The sequence below is a fragment of the Capricornis sumatraensis genome, chromosome 22, assembly GCF_032405125.1.
Source record: "Capricornis sumatraensis isolate serow.1 chromosome 22, serow.2, whole genome shotgun sequence".
NCBI classification, from domain to species: domain Eukaryota; kingdom Metazoa; phylum Chordata; class Mammalia; order Artiodactyla; family Bovidae; genus Capricornis; species Capricornis sumatraensis.
In genome coordinates, this window is record NC_091090.1 from 48,683,294 (window position 1) to 48,705,042 (window position 21,749).

The 21,749-nt window shown below is 45.9% G+C and overlaps 2 protein-coding genes across 2 annotated transcripts in view; one reads left to right on the forward strand and one right to left on the reverse strand.

The window, feature by feature from the left end:
• SYCP2L (synaptonemal complex protein 2 like) overlaps window positions 1-8,662 on the reverse strand; it is a 56,135-nt gene extending 47,473 nt beyond the window's left edge. Inside the window, exons 1-4 of the mRNA XM_068994204.1 lie at window positions 8,654-8,662; window positions 8,525-8,593; window positions 4,881-5,015; window positions 4,682-4,801 (exon numbers count right to left, since the gene is read on the reverse strand). Coding sequence (XP_068850305.1) covers window positions 4,682-4,801; window positions 4,881-5,015; window positions 8,525-8,593; window positions 8,654-8,662 — 333 coding nt within the window. The remainder of the gene's footprint in view (window positions 1-4,681; window positions 4,802-4,880; window positions 5,016-8,524; window positions 8,594-8,653) is intronic.
• Window positions 8,663-13,257: 4,595 nt separating this feature from the next.
• GCM2 (glial cells missing transcription factor 2) lies at window positions 13,258-19,634 on the forward strand. The gene is made up of 5 exons (XM_068961166.1): window positions 13,258-13,347; window positions 16,170-16,422; window positions 16,608-16,720; window positions 17,495-17,620; window positions 18,693-19,634. The coding sequence occupies exons 1-5, from the start codon at window positions 13,258-13,260 to the stop codon at window positions 19,632-19,634; spliced, it is 1,524 nt and encodes a 507-aa protein (XP_068817267.1).
• Window positions 19,635-21,749: the final 2,115 nt, after the last annotated feature.

Sequence of the window (21,749 nt, forward strand, 5' to 3'; positions counted from 1 at the left end):
CTTCCTTTCTTCTGCCAGAAGCTTCCGGCTAATTGGAGATCCCCACCCCTCACCACCACCCTCCACCCCATAGGAACATCTATCCAAGTTTATATTACGAAGCTAGAATTGGTGTGATTTAATTAACTTGTATAAACCTCCCTGCGCTGTGTGTGCGCTCAGATGCTCAGCTGTCTCCAACTCTTTGCGACCCCACAGACTGAGCCCACCAGGCTCCTCTGTTCATGGGATTCTCCAGGCAAGACTATTGGAGTGGGTTGCCATGCCCTCCTCCAGGAGATCTTCCCATCCCAGGGATCAAACACATGTCTCCTGCATGGGCAGGCAGATTCTTTATCACTGAGCCACCTGGGAAGCCCATAAACCTCTCTAGAATATATTTATTCAATGAAGCAAAGGCCATCTTTGGATGTTTTTGCAGAGACTAGACACTTTTATTAAAAAAAAAAAAAAAAGAAAGAAAATCCTGGCATGCATAGTCAGAAATCAATTGAACAAGAAGTTGGTGACATGACTTTGTGATGAGGCATTCTCTTACAGGAGTGGGGCCTTGGAAACTTTCTCCACTTTAGAGTCAAGAACCGAGGTACCATCCAAAGGCCATGGATGAACCCATCAGCTCTCAATCTTGGCTGCACATTAGGAAATCCTGAGGAGCTTTAAAATGCCCTCATGAGTGAGACCACTGCAGACCCAGTAAGTCAGAATCTCTGGCAATGAGACCTTCACATGATGTCTCAAAGCTCTCTAGGCGATTCTAAGGTACAGCAACGTTTGGAAGCTCTATTAAGTTCCAGGTGATTTTCTTTTATCTCAAATCAGACAAATATTTGCATTTGATTGGGTCATCCACCTCCTAAAGCAAACTTTTCTCCAACAGTCCATGGAAGAAATGTCCCAGAGGTCAGTGGGGCAGGGGATAAATTAAGACTGATTTATACACAGCACTATTAATATATATATAACAGACAAATAATAACTTGTTGTATAGTACAGGGAATTCTACTCAACACTCTAATGGCCTACATGGGGAAAGAAAACTTAACAAGTGGATATATGTATAACTGATTCACATGGCTATATACCTGAAACTAACACAATATTGTCAATCAGCTATTCTCCAATAAATAAATTTTTAAGTGAACTCACCGCTAAGGCACTTTTTTCTCCCTCCCTATACTCATGGTCAAAATTCTATGCTTTTAAATCCATTTCTGTCTTTATTCCATTTATGCCCCCAAATCCTGTCCCCCTCCCCAGCTCATCAAAATCCACTGAGTACAGACAGGTGGGCAAAATGCCACATTATTTGATCAAAACCTGGACTAGGAATTCATTCTGAAGGCATCTCTGTGCCAAAATTATGCATAATAGCTGTTACACCAGCTGCCCCTACAGCTGTGTCATTACCAGAAACCAGATAATTATTGATGGATGCAATAGCTCTTACTCGTGATGCATATGGCAAAGGAGAAGTCACTCAGTCCTCCTGAATCTTCAAGTACAGGGCCAAACTTGCTCCTCTCTGTAGGAAATTCTTCTATGGCGAACCACCTCCCAGCAGACTTTATGTTGAGCCTGTGAGCCCAGTGGGCTTTAGAAGTATAAAATCTGGTACCCCCTCCACTCTGATAATATCAACCTACACGAATTAACACTACATGCTTTACAAGGTGTTTAAATCATGGCTGGGGCATTTCCATCACCAGCTAGAATAACAACAGAATGTGGAAATTCCTATTTGGGTCAAAACTCCAGTGGAAACTTCATCTGACACTTCTCAACCCTTGGGAAGGCATTCTGAAGTCTAAATATAGATTTCAGTTCAGAGCAGATCCCAGTTCATCCCCCCAAATCAGCTTCAGCTTCCAAGGTGCCTAGGGACAGCCTGCTCCATTCCTTTGGAGTTTTGGCTCTTTGTCTCTGCTTCATATTATCTGTATAAGTAAGTATATCAGGAAGCTGTTGCTTAGTTGCTCAGTCTTGTCAACTCTTTTTGACCCCATGGACTGTAGGCCTCCAGGCTCCTCTGTCCATGGGATTGCCCAGGCAAGAATACTGGAGTAGGTTGCCAGTTCCTTCTCCAGGAGATCAGAGAGTTGGGTGGGGCTAAAATCAATATAAAATACACATATGTTGATATTTTTCTCCTTCTGATATATACATAAACACACACACACACACACACACACACACACACACACACTACCATGTGTAAATAGATGGCTAGTGGGAAGCTGCTGTATAGCACAGAGAGCTCAGCTCAGTGCTCTGTGATGACCTAGACAGGTGGGATGAGGGGTGAGGTGGGAGGGAGGTCTGGGAGGGAGGGGATATATGTACATATATAGCTGATCAGTCCTGAATGTTCACTGGAAGGACTGATGTTGAAGCTGAAACTTCAATACTTTGGCCACCTGATGGAAAGAACTGATTCACTGGAAAAGACCCTGATGCTGGGAAGGATTGAAGGCAGGAGAAGGGGACGACAGAGGATGAGATGGCTAGATGGCATCACTGACTCAACGGACATGAGTTTGAGTAAACTTTGGGAGTTGGAGATGGACAGGAAGGCCTGCCGTGCTGTAGTCCGTGGGGTCGCAATGAGTTGGACACGACTGAGCGACTGAACTGATAGCTGATTTACTTTGCTATTCAGCAGAAACTAACAACACTATAAACAATTATACCCCATTTAAAAAATGAAATATACAACTTGCATTAAGTACAGCCCTTAGATTTCTACTCCCTCCTGCCGGTCTCCCCCTAAACCCCAGCAGCTAACACTTTTAAAGTCCCCGAGAGAAGTTAGGAAAATCCGGAGTTTACTCTCTCCCCTCCATGGAGGGGCTGCTGCTGCTGCTAAGTCACTTCAGCTGTGTCCGACCCTGTGCAACCCCATAGACAGCAGTCCACCAGGCTCCCCCGTCCCTGGGATTCTCCAGGCAAGAACACTGGAGTGGGTTGCCATTTCCTTCTCCAATGCATGAAAGCGAAAAGTGAAAGTGAAGTTGCTCAGTCGTGTCTGACTCTTCGCGACCCCATGGACTGCAGCCTGCCAGGCTCCTCCGTCCATGGGATTTTCCAGGCAAGAGTATTGGAGTGGGGTGCCATTCCCTTCTCCAGATGGAGGAGCAGCCCCATGATTATAGGCATTTTAAAGTGAAAAAGGATGGACACATGTCCTTGGCCCAACCCGATCTTGATAAACTTGAGATGCAAGTACCTGCAGAGGGTCAGTAGAGACTTTATTGCCAGCTCGGGTCACCCTTCTGTCCCCTACCCTCATGTCATCATCAGCAATCAATCTCAGGGCTGCAAATCTTACCATGAAAAAAAAAGTGCAGCCAGAGACTGGGAAAACTCTGCTTTGCTTCCAGAAGACAATGGCACCCCACTCCAGTACTCCTGCCTGGAAAATCCCATGGATGGAGGAGCCTGGAAGGCTGCAGTCCATGGGGTTGCTGAGGGTCAGGCATGACTGAGCGACTTCACTTTCCCTTTTCACTTTCATGCACTGGAGAAGGAAATGGGAACCCACTCCAGTGTTCTTACCTGAAGAATCCCAGGGACAGGGGAGCCTGGTGGGCTGCCGTCTATGGGGTCGCACAGAGTCTGACACGACTGAAGTGACTTAGCAGTAGCAGCCATTATCAAAGGTGCACACAATGTTACCTTCTGATTAAAAAACAGAACTGCGTAATTTGGGTGACCTAGAATAAGCAACAGAGAAAGTGATGGCACCCCACTCCAGTACTCTTGCCTGGAAAATCCCATGGGCGGAGGAGCCTGGTAGGCTGCAGTCCATGGGGTTGCTAAAAGTAGGACACAACTAAGCGACTTCACCTTCACGCATTGGAGAAGGAAATGGCAACCCACTCCAGTGTTCTTGCCTGGAGAATCCCAGGGATGGGGGAGCCTGGTGGGAGGCCGTCTATGGAGTCGCACAGAGTTGGACACGACTGAAGCGACTTAGCAGCAGCAGTAGAATAAGCAGAAGATACTTTTGCCACGTGTTTTTTTCAGATTCAACTAGGCTTTTAGGAAGTTGGAGAAGTGGCCTGTGGCAAAGGATAAACTGATCATTTATCTAGGTCCAATCTTGTTATTGGAAAAGACCCTGATGCCAGAAAGACTGAGGACGGAGGAGAAGGGGACTGATAGAAGATGATGGTCGGGTGGCATCACTGACTCGATGGACATGAATCTGAGCAAACTCTGGGAGATGGTGAAAGACAGGGAAGCGTGGAGTGCTGCAGTCCATGGGGTTGCAAAGAGTCGGACGTGACTGAGTAAATGAACAACAACAATCTTGTTAATAAAGTCTATTGAAACAGTTATAAAGCCTTTGGGGGAGAGGTGTAATAGTCCACTCTCTTCATTCTGTATTTAAGCTAAATTCACTGAAATAATAAAATCATACTATTACTGCATTGACTTGTCAAGGGGAGGAGGGGCTGTATCTGACTTATTCCTGTGCACTCCCCAAGTGTCTTGTCCACCCCATATATCAGGAAACACGTAGAACTTAAGTTTTGGTTGGATATAGGCAACAAGCCCTGGCATCAGCTCCTTTTCAAATCTGACTTCAAAGGAATATAAAATACCAAACTGGGCAACTGAATCCTCTCTTGTTCTTTACATTATCCAAATCCACACAAAATTAAAAGATGACACTTATCTTTGGGATCAGACCCTGCTTAATCAGTAAAGGCTCATCTTCTTTGAGGCCATCAATGAAGAATCGCTGGATACATTTCAGCAACAGAGAAACATGCTGGAATTCATTTTTATCCAGTTCCTTGGGATGAGACCACACCAAGTTAAAAGCCTTACACAGCCACACATCGGTACTCTGATTACAAACAAAACTCACTTACCTTATTTATTGATCTGTCGAGATGGCGTAATAAAAGATTGTTATATTTTTGAAGAACATGGCGCTGTTCCTGAAAATATTCTTTGATTTTCTGAAATCCTTCATCATGGAATGCATTAGTAAGAAGCGATTGAAGCTGGAATGTTGACAGTTTGAAAATTACTCTTTTTCCCCAAGGATTCTTATTTCATAGTGATATTTCTAACAACTGTTACCAATAACAATTCCGTGTAGAAAAATTGAGTGCCGAAAAAGAAGGTAAGAATAGAGTTATATCTTGAACAGTAACCATGCAGGCAATTATTTTGGGGGCTTAAGACAGTAGTTTGCAAAACCACCACCAATACAGCACAGACATCACCGGGGCATGTGTTAGGAGTCAGAAACTCTGGGAGCGGGGCCCTTCAGGTGATCCTCATCACCCTAAAGTCTGAGAACTGCTGACTTAGGGAAAACCACACCTGAATTACAGATATCTGTGGGGAGAGACTTTATCCCCAGTGATGTTAGAAACACTAAAACACTACAAAATGCAAGCCTATTATCACTCATTAAGTTATATAAATGATTTTAACAGGAGAAAACGAATTCAACACCAATACTTACAGTTAAGGGAACTAATACACACAAATTGCTACGATGAATGAAACTGAACTTTTCTGCCTGAAAGTTAGTCAAGACCTATCTCTATATGTGTGTCTCTGTATGTGTGCTTGAATAACATATATTCTTAAATATCTGTACTATAAAAGATATGACTTCTTCTTTAATCAAGAAAACCCAGTCCAGTCCTATAGGGTGCTGTTGCTGCTGCTGCTGCTGCTGCTGCTAAGTCGCTTCAGTCGTGTCCGACTCTGTGCGACCCCAAAGACAGCAGCCCACCAGGTTCCCCCATCCCTGGGATTCTCCAGGCAAGAACACTGGAGTGGGTTGCCATTTCCTTCTCCAATGCATGAAAGTGAAAAGTGAAAGTGAAGTCCCTCAGTCGTGTCCAACCCTCAGCGACCCCATGGCCTGCAGCCCACCAGGCTCCTCCGTCCATGGGATTTTCCAAACAAGAGTACTGGAGTGGGGTGCCATTGCCTTCTCCATCCTATAGGCTAACTTACAGTATTTTAATGAATCATTTTACTATACCTAGCCTGAAATTCCATCTATTCCTAGTACTGATTTAAACGAGGACAGAGCATTTGAAATTAAACATTTAAACAGAATTCAAATTACCACATATTAATAGTAAGGTTTTTTTTAACCAAGGGGGTTAGGCATTCTGCAGATATTCTAATTTACTCCTCACCACTGATCTAGGTGTTAGACTCTTTATCTGGGGATAATAAAACAAGGCTGGGAAAGGTTAAGAACGTGTATGAGATCACCTGGCTGGGACTCATGTTCAGATTCTCTGACTCAGCAGTTCAAGCTTCTTCCTACTTGCGGTTTCTCTATACTCAGAACAAATCCAAACCCTTTGCCTTGGTCTGTAGGGCTCTGTCAGCATATCCTGTCTCACTTCCCTTCTGAGTCCCAGAATGTCAAGCTCTTCCTGGCCTCAGGGCCTTTGCACCGGATATGCTATGCCTGGACTGCTTCTCCCCACCACTTACCGTTCTGGCTGCTTGTCATCCCTCAGTTCTCAGCTTTAACATCCCCTTTGCAGGTAGGTCTTCCAGACCTTATCTAAAGTTGCATGCATGTGTGTGCGTGTGTGCATACTCAGTTGCTCAGTGGTGTCCAACTCTTTTCGACCCCATAGACTATAGGCCACCAGGCTCGTCTCTCCATAGAATTCTCCAGACAAGAATACTGGAGTGAGTTGCCATTTTCTACTCTAGAGGATCTTCCCGACCTAGGGATTGAACCCAAGTCTCTTGCATCTGCTGCATTGGCAGGTAGATTCTTTACCACTGCACCACCTAGGAAGCCTCTATCTAAAGTCAGTCAAGGGCAATTATTCTCCATCACAACACCTGTTCCACTTTCTTCCTACCATCTTACTTGTGTTCTTATTCTCTTTGGCTCTCTGTCAGGGTGAAAGTTCTAGGAGAGCCAGCATTGCCTCTATTTTGTTCGATACTGTCTACCTCCACCTAGAATAGCGCAACGGAATAGCCTAGATTAGGATATTAGTAGGGTAATCAAAGAGATGGTGATAAGCTGATGCAGATTAGAAAGGCAGAAAAGGACTTCTCAGGCTTGAATAACTGGAGGAAGGAAACACAGAACAAGACAGCACACACGCGGAACACAAACTCGGTCTTTACAGAGAAAGCGTCCCGGGGCAGTCCACTCTCATCCTTTCCCGGAACGGACTGCAAAGGACCTTCGTTCTCCTGTGTACAAAAAAACATTAAAAAAAAAAATTATTTCCAAGAAATGCACTAAGTTTTAAAAAGAAATAAGGTTTATATTATTTTCCTGAACAAACTTTCTTCATTCACACCACTGGTCTAAGAAAACTATGACTTAGAAGAAAGCCCCAAAGCTTTATCCAACCTTCGTTAACACTTATAACAAATACAAATTACCACAAGAAACAAAGTAAATATCATTGTAATAAATGACCACATAAATTTAAACTCTATAGCAGCAACTATAATTTAAAAAAAAAAAGGTTTTGAATGAATGAACCATTTTCAGAATGAGAGCTTGTAAAATAAGGTTTTCTAAAGCGAGTTTCAAGCCCAGTCATGAGCTTAAGCTTTATATTTCTGACTTGCGTGAATTTTAAATGTGACTCCAGGGCTTAAAACTGAAACTTCAAGGATCAAAACAGCAACAAGAAAACTTACTAAACGTTGGGTTGTTGCACATTTTCTTCAAGAAGTGATTCCTGGATTACCAACCTAGTTTTCACAAACACACGAAACAAGGGCATCTCACCTGCTCCCAACAATTAAAGAATAACTTAAAAAAAAAAATGTAATCTCTCTCCTAAAGAAGTTGTTGTTTTTTGTTGTTGTTTTTTTTTAATCTAGCTTGGGCTAATAGTCCTTTGTGTACTGGACAAAATCCTTAAATGTCAGCATATTTTACAATAATATTATTTATAAATAGGGGGAAAAGGTGAATTCAAAGACTCAAATCCAGGCTTGTTTTTTCCACCAACAGTGTATTCAAGAAAAGGAATGAGGGAAAGTACCAACCCACCTTGCTCCCTCCAAACCCTGGGCGGCGGGGCTAACAGAAGCCCCAGAATCTTGGGGCCATAGATCTGGGACCTGGGTAGGTTTGCGTCCTTGCACTTTCCAGGAAACCAGAGAAAAAAAACGGGCTGGGAAAACATCCCGAACAACTCGAAAAGAAGCATATCGTGGCCTTCAGACATTAATTCTCCAGTCCCCCTCCCCCAAACGCTTTACTAGCGAGGGACCGGAAGTTTCTATTCTACCTTACGGTCTCCCTGAAAGCGACCAACAAACTCCCAGCAAACCTAAGAAGGGTGAAGCGCCCCAGCGCCCCTGCGAAGGGCCGGGGGGCACGCCAGGCATCCCAGGTGGCGCAGTGGTAAGGAATCTCCCAATGCGGGAGACACGGGTTCGATCCTTGTGTCAAGAAGATCCCCCAGAGAAGGAACTGGCAAGCCGCTCCAGTATTCTTGCCTGGAGAATCCCACAGACAGAGGAGCCTGGCGGGGTACGGAGCCACCGGAGCATTCTGGGCGAGCACGCCAGGCTCGGAGCCCAGAGCCCGACGGACGTGCGCCCCCGCGTCCCTCTGGAACGGTGGAGAGGGGGCCGGGTTCTACGGTGCTCGGGTCCCCCCGAGGTCACTCACCTCCCCCATCCCGAGGCTCAGGCTGGACGCCACGTACCCGAACCAGGGCGCACGCCGGGAGCCGGACGCGCCACACCGCGCTCAGCCTCCTGGGTTCCGCCGACGAGGGCTGGGGTAGCCCACGGCTCCCGGACGCCAAGCTCCGCCCCAAACTCTAATCAATCATCCCGCCCCTGAAAACTTAGCAGAGTCCCGCGATTGAGCAGCGTGTTAAGAAACGCTGGCATGTTAACTAGGAATCAAGATAAGGCCACCTGGGCGCACGCAAGCGCACCTTAAGAAAAACCGACTTCTCCAGGGATGAAAATGTGTCAATTAACAGACTTTAAAAGCGAAGTTCTAAGGTGATAGGCGCACCCTGTGCTGAAGCCGGCAGTTTTCTCTCCACCTTTAACAGCAGAGCTGGTTTCGACCCATTGACATTAACGGACTGAAGCTGAACTTTCCCCATAGGAACCAGATTTGTACCTGAAACTGTGACTTTATTCCTGATATTACAAAAGAAAGGGTTTTAAAATATACACATCTCGCTGTGCTCAGTCAAAATAAAATAAACATTTTCATCCAGGCTGCTTGTTAAGGACCTCTCAGATCCAAACATTCCTCGTGAAAAATTAACTTGTATGATAATCAGGTGCTGTGGGTACTTGGTGTCATGACCTTTACAGAAGATATTTGTTTGCATCCAAGGTAAACTTAATATAACCAGAATCTCTGCAAGTTAGCCCTGAACTCTACCTTGTATCTCCAGTCCATTCAATAAAGTACTTGTTTCAAAGCTCATCGTATCCATTCCTGGTAAATGCGATGTAATTTACTTATTTTAATATAAACCAAACTTTTAGATTCCTTTGCTTTTGGATTAATAAACTTCTACGATTTCAAAATCAGCTGTGATATAGTGTTCTGAATCAATGCAAGTATTAATGCAGGAAAATTTTAAGGTTGATAGCAAATAATCAAATACAGTTTAAATGCACTTTTAGAGAATAAAATAGGTAATACAGTAAGAATATAATGTATGACCTTTAAGCCTTCTTGATATTAGTTTAAAAGTTTTAATCAATTATTTTCAGACTGGGGGGAAAATATGTCTTTCAAATAACATAGTTGTTAATGGATTCAAAAATTCAAGAGAAATTAAAGATAACATCACAGACAGCACCATTTTTTTTTTTATGTTTTCACTTTGATTAGAATTCTTTTACTAACATGCTTTACCCAGACATAATTTTAGGACAACTTGGAATATATATTCTAACTCTGCTCAAACTAAATACAGTAGAGACAACGACTTTTCTTTGGATACCAGAATCTATTTAGAAAAAAAAAAAGTACTTGATTAATTGACTTGGCTTTCATTTTTTTAATTGTGCTTTTTTACACGTTTGAAGGATAAGGACTCTAGGAATATTCCAAAATTACAGAGAAAAGGAATAGTATAACAATGGTTACAATAAGACCAGAAATTAGTTTCTACATATTTTCACAAGTGATTTTAAGTCCATTTTTGAAGTTATATTAAAAACATTTTGTTGTTACTGATCAGTCGCTAAGCTGTGTCTGACTCTTTACAACTCCACGGACTGCATTATGCCAGGCTTCCCTGTCCTTCACCAACTCCTGGAACTTGCTCAAATTCATGTCCTCTGAGTTGGTGATGCCATCCAAGCATCTCATCCTCTGTCAACTCCTTCTCCTCCCACCCTCGATCTTTCCCAGCATCAGGGTCTTTTCTAATAAGTTGGCTCTCTTCACATCAGATGATCCAAGTATTGGAGCTTCAAGCTTCAGCAATAGTCCTTCCAATGAATATTCAGGACTGATTTCCGTTAGGATTGACTGGCTTATCTCCTTTAAAATGTTTTTAAAACATTTAAAAACATAATATTATCTTAAACTTGACAAAGAAATGTCGATTTGTAATAAATAAAAAGAGAAGGGTCAGTAATTTTAACCGTGGAAAAAGAAAAGAACCCAAAAAGCAACTGAACGATAGAAGTTGCCAGGAGGTTCAGGGCGCGGTTGATACACTGAGTCTGTGGATGAAACTAGTGGGTGAACAGTGAACACGTTTCTCCGTTTCCTCCCAGATTTTCGCGGCAACTCTGTGAATGATTTTAATCAGAAACGCTGACCCACAAGAACATAGAAGCTTTAGGGGCAGGGTAATCGCGGTAGGGAGGCTGGGGAATGAATTGGTCATTTTCTCTTACAAGAACTTTGCGCCTCTGCTTGGGGTGGGGGGGAGCGGAGTTTCGGGGAGGGTGGGAGCCGGGAATCCCAGCTTGAAACTAGAGAAAGAAGAAAATTCGTGTCATTACCCAAATCTGGCTTTTACCCTCTTGGGAATTCTCTGCCCCTGGGCCGTTAACAGCAGCGGCTCTAAGTCGAACTTCACTGTTGGTTTGACTTGCCCTCCGCCAGGGAAGTTAAGAGTACTGGGAGCGTGGACGAGGTTCGCTTCTTGCGATTGTAAGTGCGCATCGCTTTCCTCACCTTTCGCCAAAGGAAGAGTCTGTAATCGTGCAAGAGGCGCTGGACTGTGCGTCCTTCCCTCCGGGTGCCACGCTGCAACCGCGTGCGCGCTCGGCGATGCCAAATTCTAGGCGCGCGGGGGTGAGGATTTGGCGGGATGCAGGTTCCCAGCGTCCTTCTCTAACAGTGAACGTCTTTAGAAGCCGGCCTCCGTCTGGCTGCCTAAAGAATCTGCCTGCAGTGCAGGAGACCCGGGTTCTATCCCTGGGTCGGGAAGATCAGTGGAGAAGGAAATGGCAAGCCACTAGACTATCCTTGTCTGGAAAATCGCATGGACAGCGGAGGCTGGTGGGCTACAGGCCATGGGGTCGCAAAGAGTTGGGCAGGACTGAGCAACTAACCGGAGACGGCGATGGCACCCCACTCCAGTTCTCTTGCCTGGAAAATCCCATGGACGGAGGAGCCTGGTGGGCTGCAGCCCATGGGGTCGCTGAGGGTTGGACACGACTGAGGGACTTCACTTTCACTTTTCACTTTCATGCATTGGAGAAGGAAATGGCAACCCACTCCAGTGTTTTTGCCTGGAGCATCCCAGGGACGGGGGAGCCTGGTGGGAGGCCACCTACGGGGTCGCACAGAGTCGGACACGACTGAAGCGGCTTAGCAGCAGCGGCAGAGCAACTAACAGGTCACTTCTGTCTGGCTGTGCTGGTAGCAGGAACGTGCCATCCCCAAGAACAAAGGCGCAGGGAGTGAATTCTGGAAACCCACCCTCCCTCGCTGACCGCGGCGGCCACAGAGCAACTTAAACCCCTTCCATTGGTTCCTTGTATTGGGCCCTTCCAATCACCCTAAGGAAGTGGGTGCACAGCTAAAGAAAGCTTGGTCTCAGCCCTGGGAAGCCCACAGCGCCCTAAGCGCTCACCTGGTTCTTCCAGTCTCCAGAGCCTCTGCAGACGCAATGGGTGTAAATACGATTTTGTTGTGATATTTCCACGACGATTTCCACGCGATTAGGGAGAAAAAAAAATACTATTTTTTTAAAGGGTCGTTTCATGTGGATGGCGACTGAGAAATCTCCGAGCCTCAGATCCTTTTCCTAGCAGAAAGAAAACAGGCTCAGAAGTAGCCAAGGCGGCAGAGAAAATACAGGTTTAGGGCGCTTGGGGGCCGCAGAGTTCCCCCCTCCTTCCCCTTCCCCCTTCCTACCTGATGCGAAGAACTGACTCATTAGAAAAGACTCAGAGGCCGGAGAAGTAGGGGACGACAGAGGACGAGATGGCTGGATGGCACCATCGACTCAGTGGACATGTTTGAGCAAGCTCTGGGAGATGGTGAAGGCTAGGGAAGCCTGGCGTGCTGCAGTCCATGGGGTCTCAGGGAGTCGGACACGACTGAGCGACTGAACAGTAACATCAGCCGGAACAAAATCCCCGAAAAGAACGCGCCCCAAAGCTAGTAGGCGCGCATCTTCTCGGACAAGGGCGCGGCCGCCCAGGCGTTTAGAGGTGGTTCCCGAACTGCCTGGGGACTGAGTATTACCTCTTGGGGACTTTGCTGGAAAGGTTCTGTCTCAAAAGCCTCTCTCTAGATCCAGTCGGAAACCCCAGAGGTAGGGCGCAGTTAGGAAAATGAACATGAGTTTCAACTTTAGCTAGACATTTCAACCTCCCCCGACTCTGGCCCGTCTAGGCTTCAGTTTCCCGTCACGTCGAGTCCTCAGGTCCACCTCCCCTCCGTCCCTCGCCCTGCCTGGAAGTGGGGAACCGGCCCTGCAGGTCCCTGGAGGGTGGGAGCGGGCGGGCGGGGAGCGAGGAAAGGCGGAGCACAGCGCGCGGGGCCGCGGGGCGGGGGGGGCACCTTTATAAATGAGCAGGCAGCTGCCTGGCGCCCCCGCTGTGCTCCAGGTGGAGACTTTTCAGCACTGCGACCAAGAACAGGGCTCCACCCGAACCGCCCCGAGCCCTTGTCCGCCGCTTCTGCATTTCGAAATCGGCCTCTCTGTCTCTCTCTCTCTCCACTTGCTTTTAAAACAGAGGGAAAACAACCTTGGGCTGCTCTAGGTTGGTTTGTTTTTCTTGTGTCTTTCAGGACACTTGGCAGGGAGCGCCCGCGAGGAGGACCGGATGCCGGCGGCGGAGGGGCAGCTGGCGGACTGCGCGTGGTCCTACGGGATGAAGCTCAGCTGGGACATCAACGACCCGCAGATGCCGCAGGTGCGTGAAACCCGCGGCGCGCGCCGCTCTCCATCCAAAGAGGAGGGATGTCTTGGCAGAGCCTGTGGACAGGCCGCCCTACCATCCCCCTCCCTCCAAAAAAACACATCCCTGAGAGCCCGCCAGTGTGCAGGGACTCCACAAATGGAGAGCTGGGGCTAGAGATGTGTCTTCTCCCACCTGTTTCCTTGAACCCTTTTGAAAACACCGAAACCAGCGGGAACCGTCAATTAGGCTACACGTTTCAGGTCGTCTGGCCGCCGGGAGCCTGACACCGTGTCCCTCAGTTTCTTTGAATTGAGGTAGAAATCCGCTGACTCTTCCTTGTCCATTCTTCGACATCCACTAGAAAGGTGGAGGGGCATCTTGGTGAATGCAGATGCCACCTCTTCTCTGAGATAGGACCATAAATTGCAGCGACCGAATCTTAAACAGCAGGACTTGGGCCATTTATCCTGGCTGCCAGGATGAAGCGTGGCTCTTGGGGGGCTTTGTAGTCTTGCTAACCAGGTCGCAGGTGCCCAGACAGCCTCTGGAATCCAGGTTTTGGACACAACTTCTGCGCTTACTTCTCTAGTGAGGAGGAAATCAGTGTCATCTGTTTAGAGTGAATTTAGGGTGAATTTGTTTTAGTTTTTAACAGAAGGAAGGCATCTCAAGCCAAGTCCCCAGAATGGGCTGGGCCATTATGCTTGGTCACAGTGGTTGGGAGCAAAAACTGGGGAGTGACTTTAAAGTCCTGGGTGGAGGTGGAAGGAGAATTAGGAGTGACCTGGAAACATTTGCAGAGATGGATTTCTGGCAATGCCCTGGTACAAGGGGTGAGAGAGACTTGACCTTTATTCAGCATCTATTATGTGCCATACAGCTGTTCAGGTGGACAGCAATTCATTAGCAATGTTGTGTAGCCTCTCAAAGAGATAAGTACTTTGGGGTACACATTCATGGAAATCTGTTTGTTTTCAAGCCTGCCTACTTTAGGGTCACACTGCACCATTCTGTGAAAGTGGACCACAGTACAGCTGGGGCATCTCCTTCCCACTGACCTCTGTCCGTGTAAATCCCCACGGGGGCTGGGGGGAATCTGTTCTTGTATTTTAGAAAAGAGCCATATCCAAATAAGGGAAGGATGGGTTCTCTCACAAGCATTTTCTAGACTTCCCATGTAAATGTGAAGAACTTATCCTCAGGGAGATTAGTCCTTAAACAGAGTGAGTGTGCCGTCTCTAAAGAGGCAGGTGCTCTGGGTTGGAGAAAGAGGGTCCTGCTCCGGCTAACCCAAGGGGAAAGGGCTACACTCACAGTGTGACCTTGAGACGGTTCCTGAATTTGCCTTCGTCTCGGGTCACTCACTTGTCATTAAGCAGTGGAATTAGATAACAATCTTAAACTCTCATCCTGTGCATGTTTAGGACACTATAGTGTGAAAACAGCCCAAACGTAGACAAATGTTCATGGCCGTATTCTAATACCACTTCATCGTGGATAGCAAAATTCAGATTTCGTGTGACTTTTCACATGTCACAACATATAATTCTTTTGATTTGTCCCCTCAATTATTAAAAAATGTCAAAATCATTCTTAGTTTGTGAGCTGTACTAAAACAAGTGGGAGGCTGAATTAGGCACATGGTCCCTAGTTTGCAGACCCCTGCCATAAAGAGTAGCTGGTAAATAGTTGAGTATGCAGGAAAGGGTAATTTTATATTAAACGTATAACAAGAAAGACATCGCAGTATAAATAATGCATAATATGGACAAGGACCACCAAACATGAATAGGAAAGTGGTGTTCATTCTTTTAGGTATCACATTATTTTAGCCAGGCAGCTCTTTGTGTAGGAGAATGACAATCCATACTGCTCTGGAGAGGGGACCAGGACCTAGCAGGCTCCACCAAGTGCTCGGGTTTACCTTATAGCCAGGCTGTCATCACAATACCCTTGTAAACCTGGAAGGCTGGGCTTCCCAGGTGGCACTAGAGGTAAAGAACCTGCCTGCTGGTGCAGGAGACGTTGAGAGAGACGCAGGTTCAATCCCTGGGTAGGGAAGGTCCCCTGGAGGAGGGTATGGCCATCCACTCTAGTATTCTTGCCTGGAGAATCCCATGGACAGAGGAGCCTGGGGGCTACAGTCCATGGGGTGGCAAAGAGTTGGACACAACTGAAGTGACTCAGCACGTATGCATGCAAACCTGGAAGGCTACTTTGGGAAGCTGTTCTTGTCTCTCTCATGTTGTACTGGGTATCAAGCTAAGAGCTTTGGAAGAAAAACCACTGGATGGAAGAAAAGATACAGGCTCAAGTGTATATCAGTGAAGAACTTTCTAACCACTTTCTGCCCTGGCACTTTAATACTTACCTTAAAAATATTTGTAACATGTGAATACACCAAAAAGTGGTATAACCTGGTGGTAAGGAGGACAGGCTCTGGAGTCAAACTGTGTGGGCTCAAATCCTACAGCCAGATCTTACTAGCTGTGTGACTTTGGGCAAGTCGATGAAGCTCTCTGGTCTCCGTTTACTATTTAGTTAAATAGGGATAATATTGTGCCTATTGTCTGTGGGCAGTGTGAAAGCTAAAACTAATACCTGTACCATTTTTGTAGGAAGTGGTATAGAAGCATCAGTTTATAGCCAGTTGTCAGAAGGGTACACACACACAATGAGTGACATTTTGTAAGAGCACAGCTTCTGGGTTTTACAGTATTTCTGGAATTAAAAAGACTCAGTTTTCATCCTGATATGCTTGGAGAAGATTAAAAGCTTGCTGCATGGGGCTTGGGGTGGATAAACTTGATTGCTGTCCTTGGACGCCTTTGCAGAAGCCAGCCCACTTTGACCGCTTCTGCGAGTGGCCAGACGGCTATGTGCGCTTCATCTACAGCAGCGACGAGAAGAAGGCGCAGCGGCACCTGAGCGGCTGGGCCATGCGCAACACCAACAACCACAATGGCCACATCCTCAAGAAGTCGTGCCTGGGCGTGGTGGTGTGTGCGCAGGACTGCGCCCTGCCCGACGGCTCGCGGCTGCAGCTGCGGCCGGCCATCTGCGACAAGGCGCGGCTGAAGCAGCAGAGTGAGCCATGGGGCCGGGTGGGGGTGGCCCTGCAGGCGTGAGTTCCCCTTCCCAGTGAATGCGTTCTCCTTCCTTCCTTCCTTCCAGGGGGGCCGGGAATTATTAATATTTATTAATTTTGTTAGCAATATAATTAATCTGTATTAATATTAATTATTAACATTTCCCACTTCTGGCTTATGCAGAGAAGCCTTGTCCCAACTGTCACTCTGCTTTGGAATTGATCCCTTGTCGAGGGCACAGCGGTTACCCTGTAACCAATTTCTGGCGACTGGATGGCAATGCAATCTTTTTTCAGGTAGGTGAGGGAACCCCAGTTTGTGATGGATATTCTCATCATTTCACAGGGACCAGGCCACCTGCCAGGTGTCTTAGAAACTCTCCTTTCTGGTTTAGTCCCTAAGTTGTGTCCGACTCTTTGTGAGTACGTGGACTTTAGCCCACCAGGTTCCTCTGTCCATGGAATTCTCCAGGCAAGAATACTGGAGTGGGTTGCCATTCCCTTCTCTAGGGGATCTTCAGAGAAGGCAATGGCAACCCACTTCACTGTTCTTGCCTGGAGAATCCCAGGGATGGGGGAGTCTGGTGGGCTGCCGTCTATGGGGTCGCACAGAGTCGGACACGACTGAAGCAACTTAGCAGTAGCAGCAGCAGCAGGGGATCTTCCCCACCCAGGGATTGAACCCCTGTCTTCTGTGTTGGCAGGCAGATTCTTTACTGCCTAAGCCACCAGGGAAGCTCCTTAGAAACTCTGGACCAAACCAAATACAGCTCAACTGGCCAGAAATAGGTGTTGTGGCTTCTAGCCTAGCCTTACTAGGTTCCTAGAAATTAGTTCACCTATTGTGTGCTAAGAGTGAACTTAGTTATAGTTATTTTCATATTTAAAAGGACTATTAGGTCATCTTTTAAGATGTCTATTATTAATTAGTGCAGTTTTAGTTGTTTAAGATTTTTTTCCCCCTGTTTCTTTGAAAAAAAAAAAAAAAGTTGAGATGTTGGGAAAGGCATATTTAATTTTTGCCCAGCTTCACCACAGAGGAACACGTGATTCATCCCCATATTAATGCAGGCCAAGGGAGTTCATGATCACCCAAGACCAGAGAGTAAGTCAGAGACGGAAGCTAGAAGAAGTGCAATCAAGAGACAAATGGCTTCTTTTTACCAACCACAGAAAAGGAGAATTCAAGAACCTGAGGTAATGGGGAGCTGCCGTTACACTTGTGCTCTGTGTTTGTCTTTATCACAAAATACACTGAGATTTACGCAAAATAGGAATGTCATACCTCAATTTAAAAGGTTTGATTTTATGTGAAAATTCTGTCTCTAACAAAATGTCCTTGAATCAAATTTTTGAATAGGGTTTCTAATCCCTTCTTCTTCTTGGAAAAAAAAAAAAAAGCAGAGTATCTCTACAGTTAATGATAGAGTGGGGCTGTGAGCTGACATTCTAACACAAGGGCAATTATCCAACGGTCATACAGAAAAATATAGGTGCATCCCAGTGAGTTAACAGCACAGCTTTGAGAGGGTTCTTGGAGAAGGAAATGGCAGCCCACTCCAGTATTCTTGCCTGGAAAATCCCATGGATGGCAGAGCCTGGTAGGCTACTATCCATGGGGTCGCAAAGAGTCGGACACAACTGAGCGACTTCACTTCACTTCACTTTGCATTATTAATGTAGAACAGATAAAAGTTCTTTGTGCAACTTGAGCCAGTTTGGCTTTTCTACCAAAGTATGCCAAGCAGGCAGGATATTTGCCTGAAGATAAGAGACACTGATCTTGTCTGAGCACTTTCTATGTGCCAGTACATACAGGCTAAGAGATTTATACTTCTTAAGATCACAAAAGCCTTAAGAAGAAACTATGGTTATTGAGCTCCATTTTTAAGTGAGGAACCTGAAGCTCAGAGAGAGTAACTAACTTGTCCAACTCATGAGGGACAGGCAAGATTTGAACCCAGGTCTGCAGCAGGCTCCCAAGCCTCTGCTCTCCTGCACATAGTGTGCGGAAGATAGGACCATCCACCACTGAGACCCACCCTCCCAGGCTACCCTGGACCCTCCGAGGTCAGCAGCGTGGAATTCAAGCCTGAGCTCAAGCCGTGAAATTCCTGGACCGGATGCCCAGATAGTGTTTCTGTGCTCATAACACAGAGTCACCAACTGGAAGCTTGTTATTTGGTTGGTTGACGACTGTTGACAGGTGAGGGTGTCCGTGTAATTTACATCTCTATTTACAAATAAAAACTTTGGGTCATTTCTTTAGGCAGGAGAGAGTCAAGATCACAGTAGACATTTCAACAACATCCCTTCCCTGGAGAACCCAGAGGGCTTGGATGTGATTCCTGATGCCAGCTTCCCTGTTCCGGGCCAGCCCCGCCTTTCCTTTCCAAACTCAGATGCTTACAAAGCTACATGCGACCTCACCACCTTCCAGGGAGACATAGTACCACCCTTTCAGAAATATTCGAACCCAAGAATCTATTTGCCCCGGACCCCCTGCAGCTATGAATTGGCAGGTCCTGGATACGCAAATTCGAGCCCGTGTCCCACCTTTTATAAAGATGCCGGCAGTATCCCTAAGGACTCGGACTGGGTTCATCTGAACGCACTGCAGTACAACGTCAACACCTACAGCAGCTTTGAGAGGAGCTTTGATTTCACCAGCAAACAGCACGGCTGGAAACCAGCCCTTGGAAACGCTGGCCCAGGGGAGAGGACGGACCAAGGACAGTTCCCGCCCGAGGCCACTCACCCTCAGTACACCCTACAGCCCCCCTGCAGGTACCTCGCGACCGCCCCGCCCGCCGCTCCAGCCCTTCAGACGGTGATCACCACCACCACCAGAGTCTCCTACCAGGCCTGCCAGCCCCCCGCCCTGAAATGCTGTGACAACGTGCGGGACGCAAAGAGCCTCTCCAGCTGTGACTATGCTTCTGAAAACACCCAGATGTCCATCTACCCAGAAGCCTTGGACCTTCCAGCTCCAGTCATCACAGCAAGCTCTCCAAGAGCATCACTTCCTCTGAAGATTCCCAGAGATTGCTGGACTGTCAGACAACACTCTCTGCCTTATCCTCTAGGAGCAGCACCCTCCCGGACAGACGGAGCAGAGGCCTGGGAAGTGTGTCCCTCCAGACTGGGGTCTACAGTCAACTATTCAGATCGAGTCAGTCCATTCTTTAGCTGTGACAATGAGAACTTTTGAACAGCAGTCCTGGGCACAGCATAATACAGGTCTTCATGTACACAGTGGAAGACGACACAGAAGCGCTCTCTTAAATTGGGAGATTCATTTAGCATGCAAATAAATATTATTATATCAATGATATTTATGTACATATATATGATAGTAAAACCAATGATCAGAGTACATTATAGAGTGAAAATATTTAGTTACTACAGGAAAATTTTGCACAGCAAAGCCTACCATAGTACATAGAATCAGGTCTGGAATGTGATTTCCAAATGAACAGATAAGCATGAAAGTTGGGCCTCCCAGGTGGTACAGTGGTAAAGAATCTGTCTGCCAATGCAGGAGACACAAGAGGTGAGGGTTTGAGCCCTGGGTCAGGAAGACCTCCTGGAGGAGGAAATAGCAACCCACTCCAGTATTCCTGCCTGCAGAATCCCATGGACAAAGGAATCTGGTGAGCTGGAGTCCATGGGATCGCAAAGAGTTGGACATAACTGAGCACAGCACACACACACATATGCACACACACACACACACACACACGTGAGCGCACAAGAGCAAAAGTTAATGAGCTAAGTCCATTTAGTTTGTGAGTTAAGAGTAGAAATCAAGAATCTTGGTTCTCACTCAAAGCCTCCCCCATTGGATCATATTAGGGAATTTCACAAATCTCTATTTGGCTCTTAGGGATTGTCAAAATGGCTTTGGAAAGATATCTTTACAATCTTACCTCCTGAGTCATTTCCTAAGACTTTTATTTAGCATTTACAACCTGTTAAAACACTTCAGGAAGTAATTTGCATAATTTAATCTCCAAAGTATATATCTATAGCTTTTAAGGAAATCTACCATGTAACAGTGATAAAGTGCAGTTGTTTTTAAGTGAATTTTGGTTTCCATTATCAGTTGAATATCTTCTCTCAACACTGATGAATGTTTGCCTACCAGAGACAGCCTAACACTGATGATGTATATTTAATGGATTTTTACTGTACTAAAGCATATCTTTTGACTAGGTTTCAAAATTAGAATTGAGATGTTTTATTCAAATTTAGCTTTACTATTTGTAAAGCTCATAAATGTACACCTCATAAATGTAATTGATAGTTATCAATTGAATATAATAAATAACATTTTAAAATAATATAGCTGAATCTTCAGTTACTTCATAACGAAAATAGAAAAAAATTGTAGTATGACGTGTGAAACACTTGTTTTAATAGATTAAACATACAAGTTTAAGTTTTGTTTATTTAAGAGAAAACTATTTGCTATCTAATAGTAGAAATTCTCTTCCAAATACTGTGCATGGGACTTCCCTGGTGGTCCAATGGCTAAGACTCTGAGCTCCCAATGCAAAGGGCCCAGGTCTGAACCCTGGTCAGGGATCTAGGTCTTACAGGCCACAACTGAAGATTCCACAGGGCACAGCTAAGACCCCGTGCAGTCAAATAAATGAATATTACCAAAAAACAGGACTTCCCCAGTGGCTCAGCTGGGGAAGAACCCATCTGCCATTGCAGAAGACGCAAGAGATGCAGTTTTGATGCCTGGGTCTGCAAGGTCCTCTGGAGAGGGAAATGGCCACCCACTCCAGTGTTCTTACTGCGAAATCCCATGGACAGAAGAGCCTGGCTGGCTGCAGTCCGTGGGGTCACAAAGAGGCACAACGTAGAGATTGAACAACAACCACAGCAAACCCAAAGTAAAAAACAAAGCAGTGTGCATACGTGCACACAAACATGCGCTTCTGCACAGCTCCAAGTGCTTAATGAAAACATTCAATTTTCAAATCAGAACAAACTATAGAGATAAATTTTTGAGCATTGAGGGGGAGGAGGATTATTCACAAATTTGATTACAGTACTCAATTTGCATAACTAAACTGCAGTCAGTCATATGCCATTTTAAATCATTGAGCGCTGTATATTTATTGCTACTGCTCACCCGATTCATAAAGCCCTCATACACTGCTGTAATGAATGCATGCATTACTGGCCACAAGATTAAAAAAAGTATCAGCACACTCCTGTTCCATGGCCAAATTTTTCTCAAAGGAAAGGATGCCTAATACATTCATGGACTACTCTTTTCCTTTAGATTTCCATTGCCAGAACTCGCAGCTTC

Coding starts and splice junctions, on each gene's coding strand:
- GCM2 (XM_068961166.1), top strand. CDS start 13,258: ATGCCGGCGGCGGAGGGGCAGCTGGCGGACTGCGCGTGGTCCTACGGG. Junction 16,423..16,607: donor GGCGCGGCTGAAGCAGCAGA/GTGAGCCATGGG, acceptor TGGCTTATGCAG/AGAAGCCTTGTCCCAACTGT. Junction 16,721..17,494: donor GCAATGCAATCTTTTTTCAG/GTAGGTGAGGGA, acceptor ATATTAATGCAG/GCCAAGGGAGTTCATGATCA.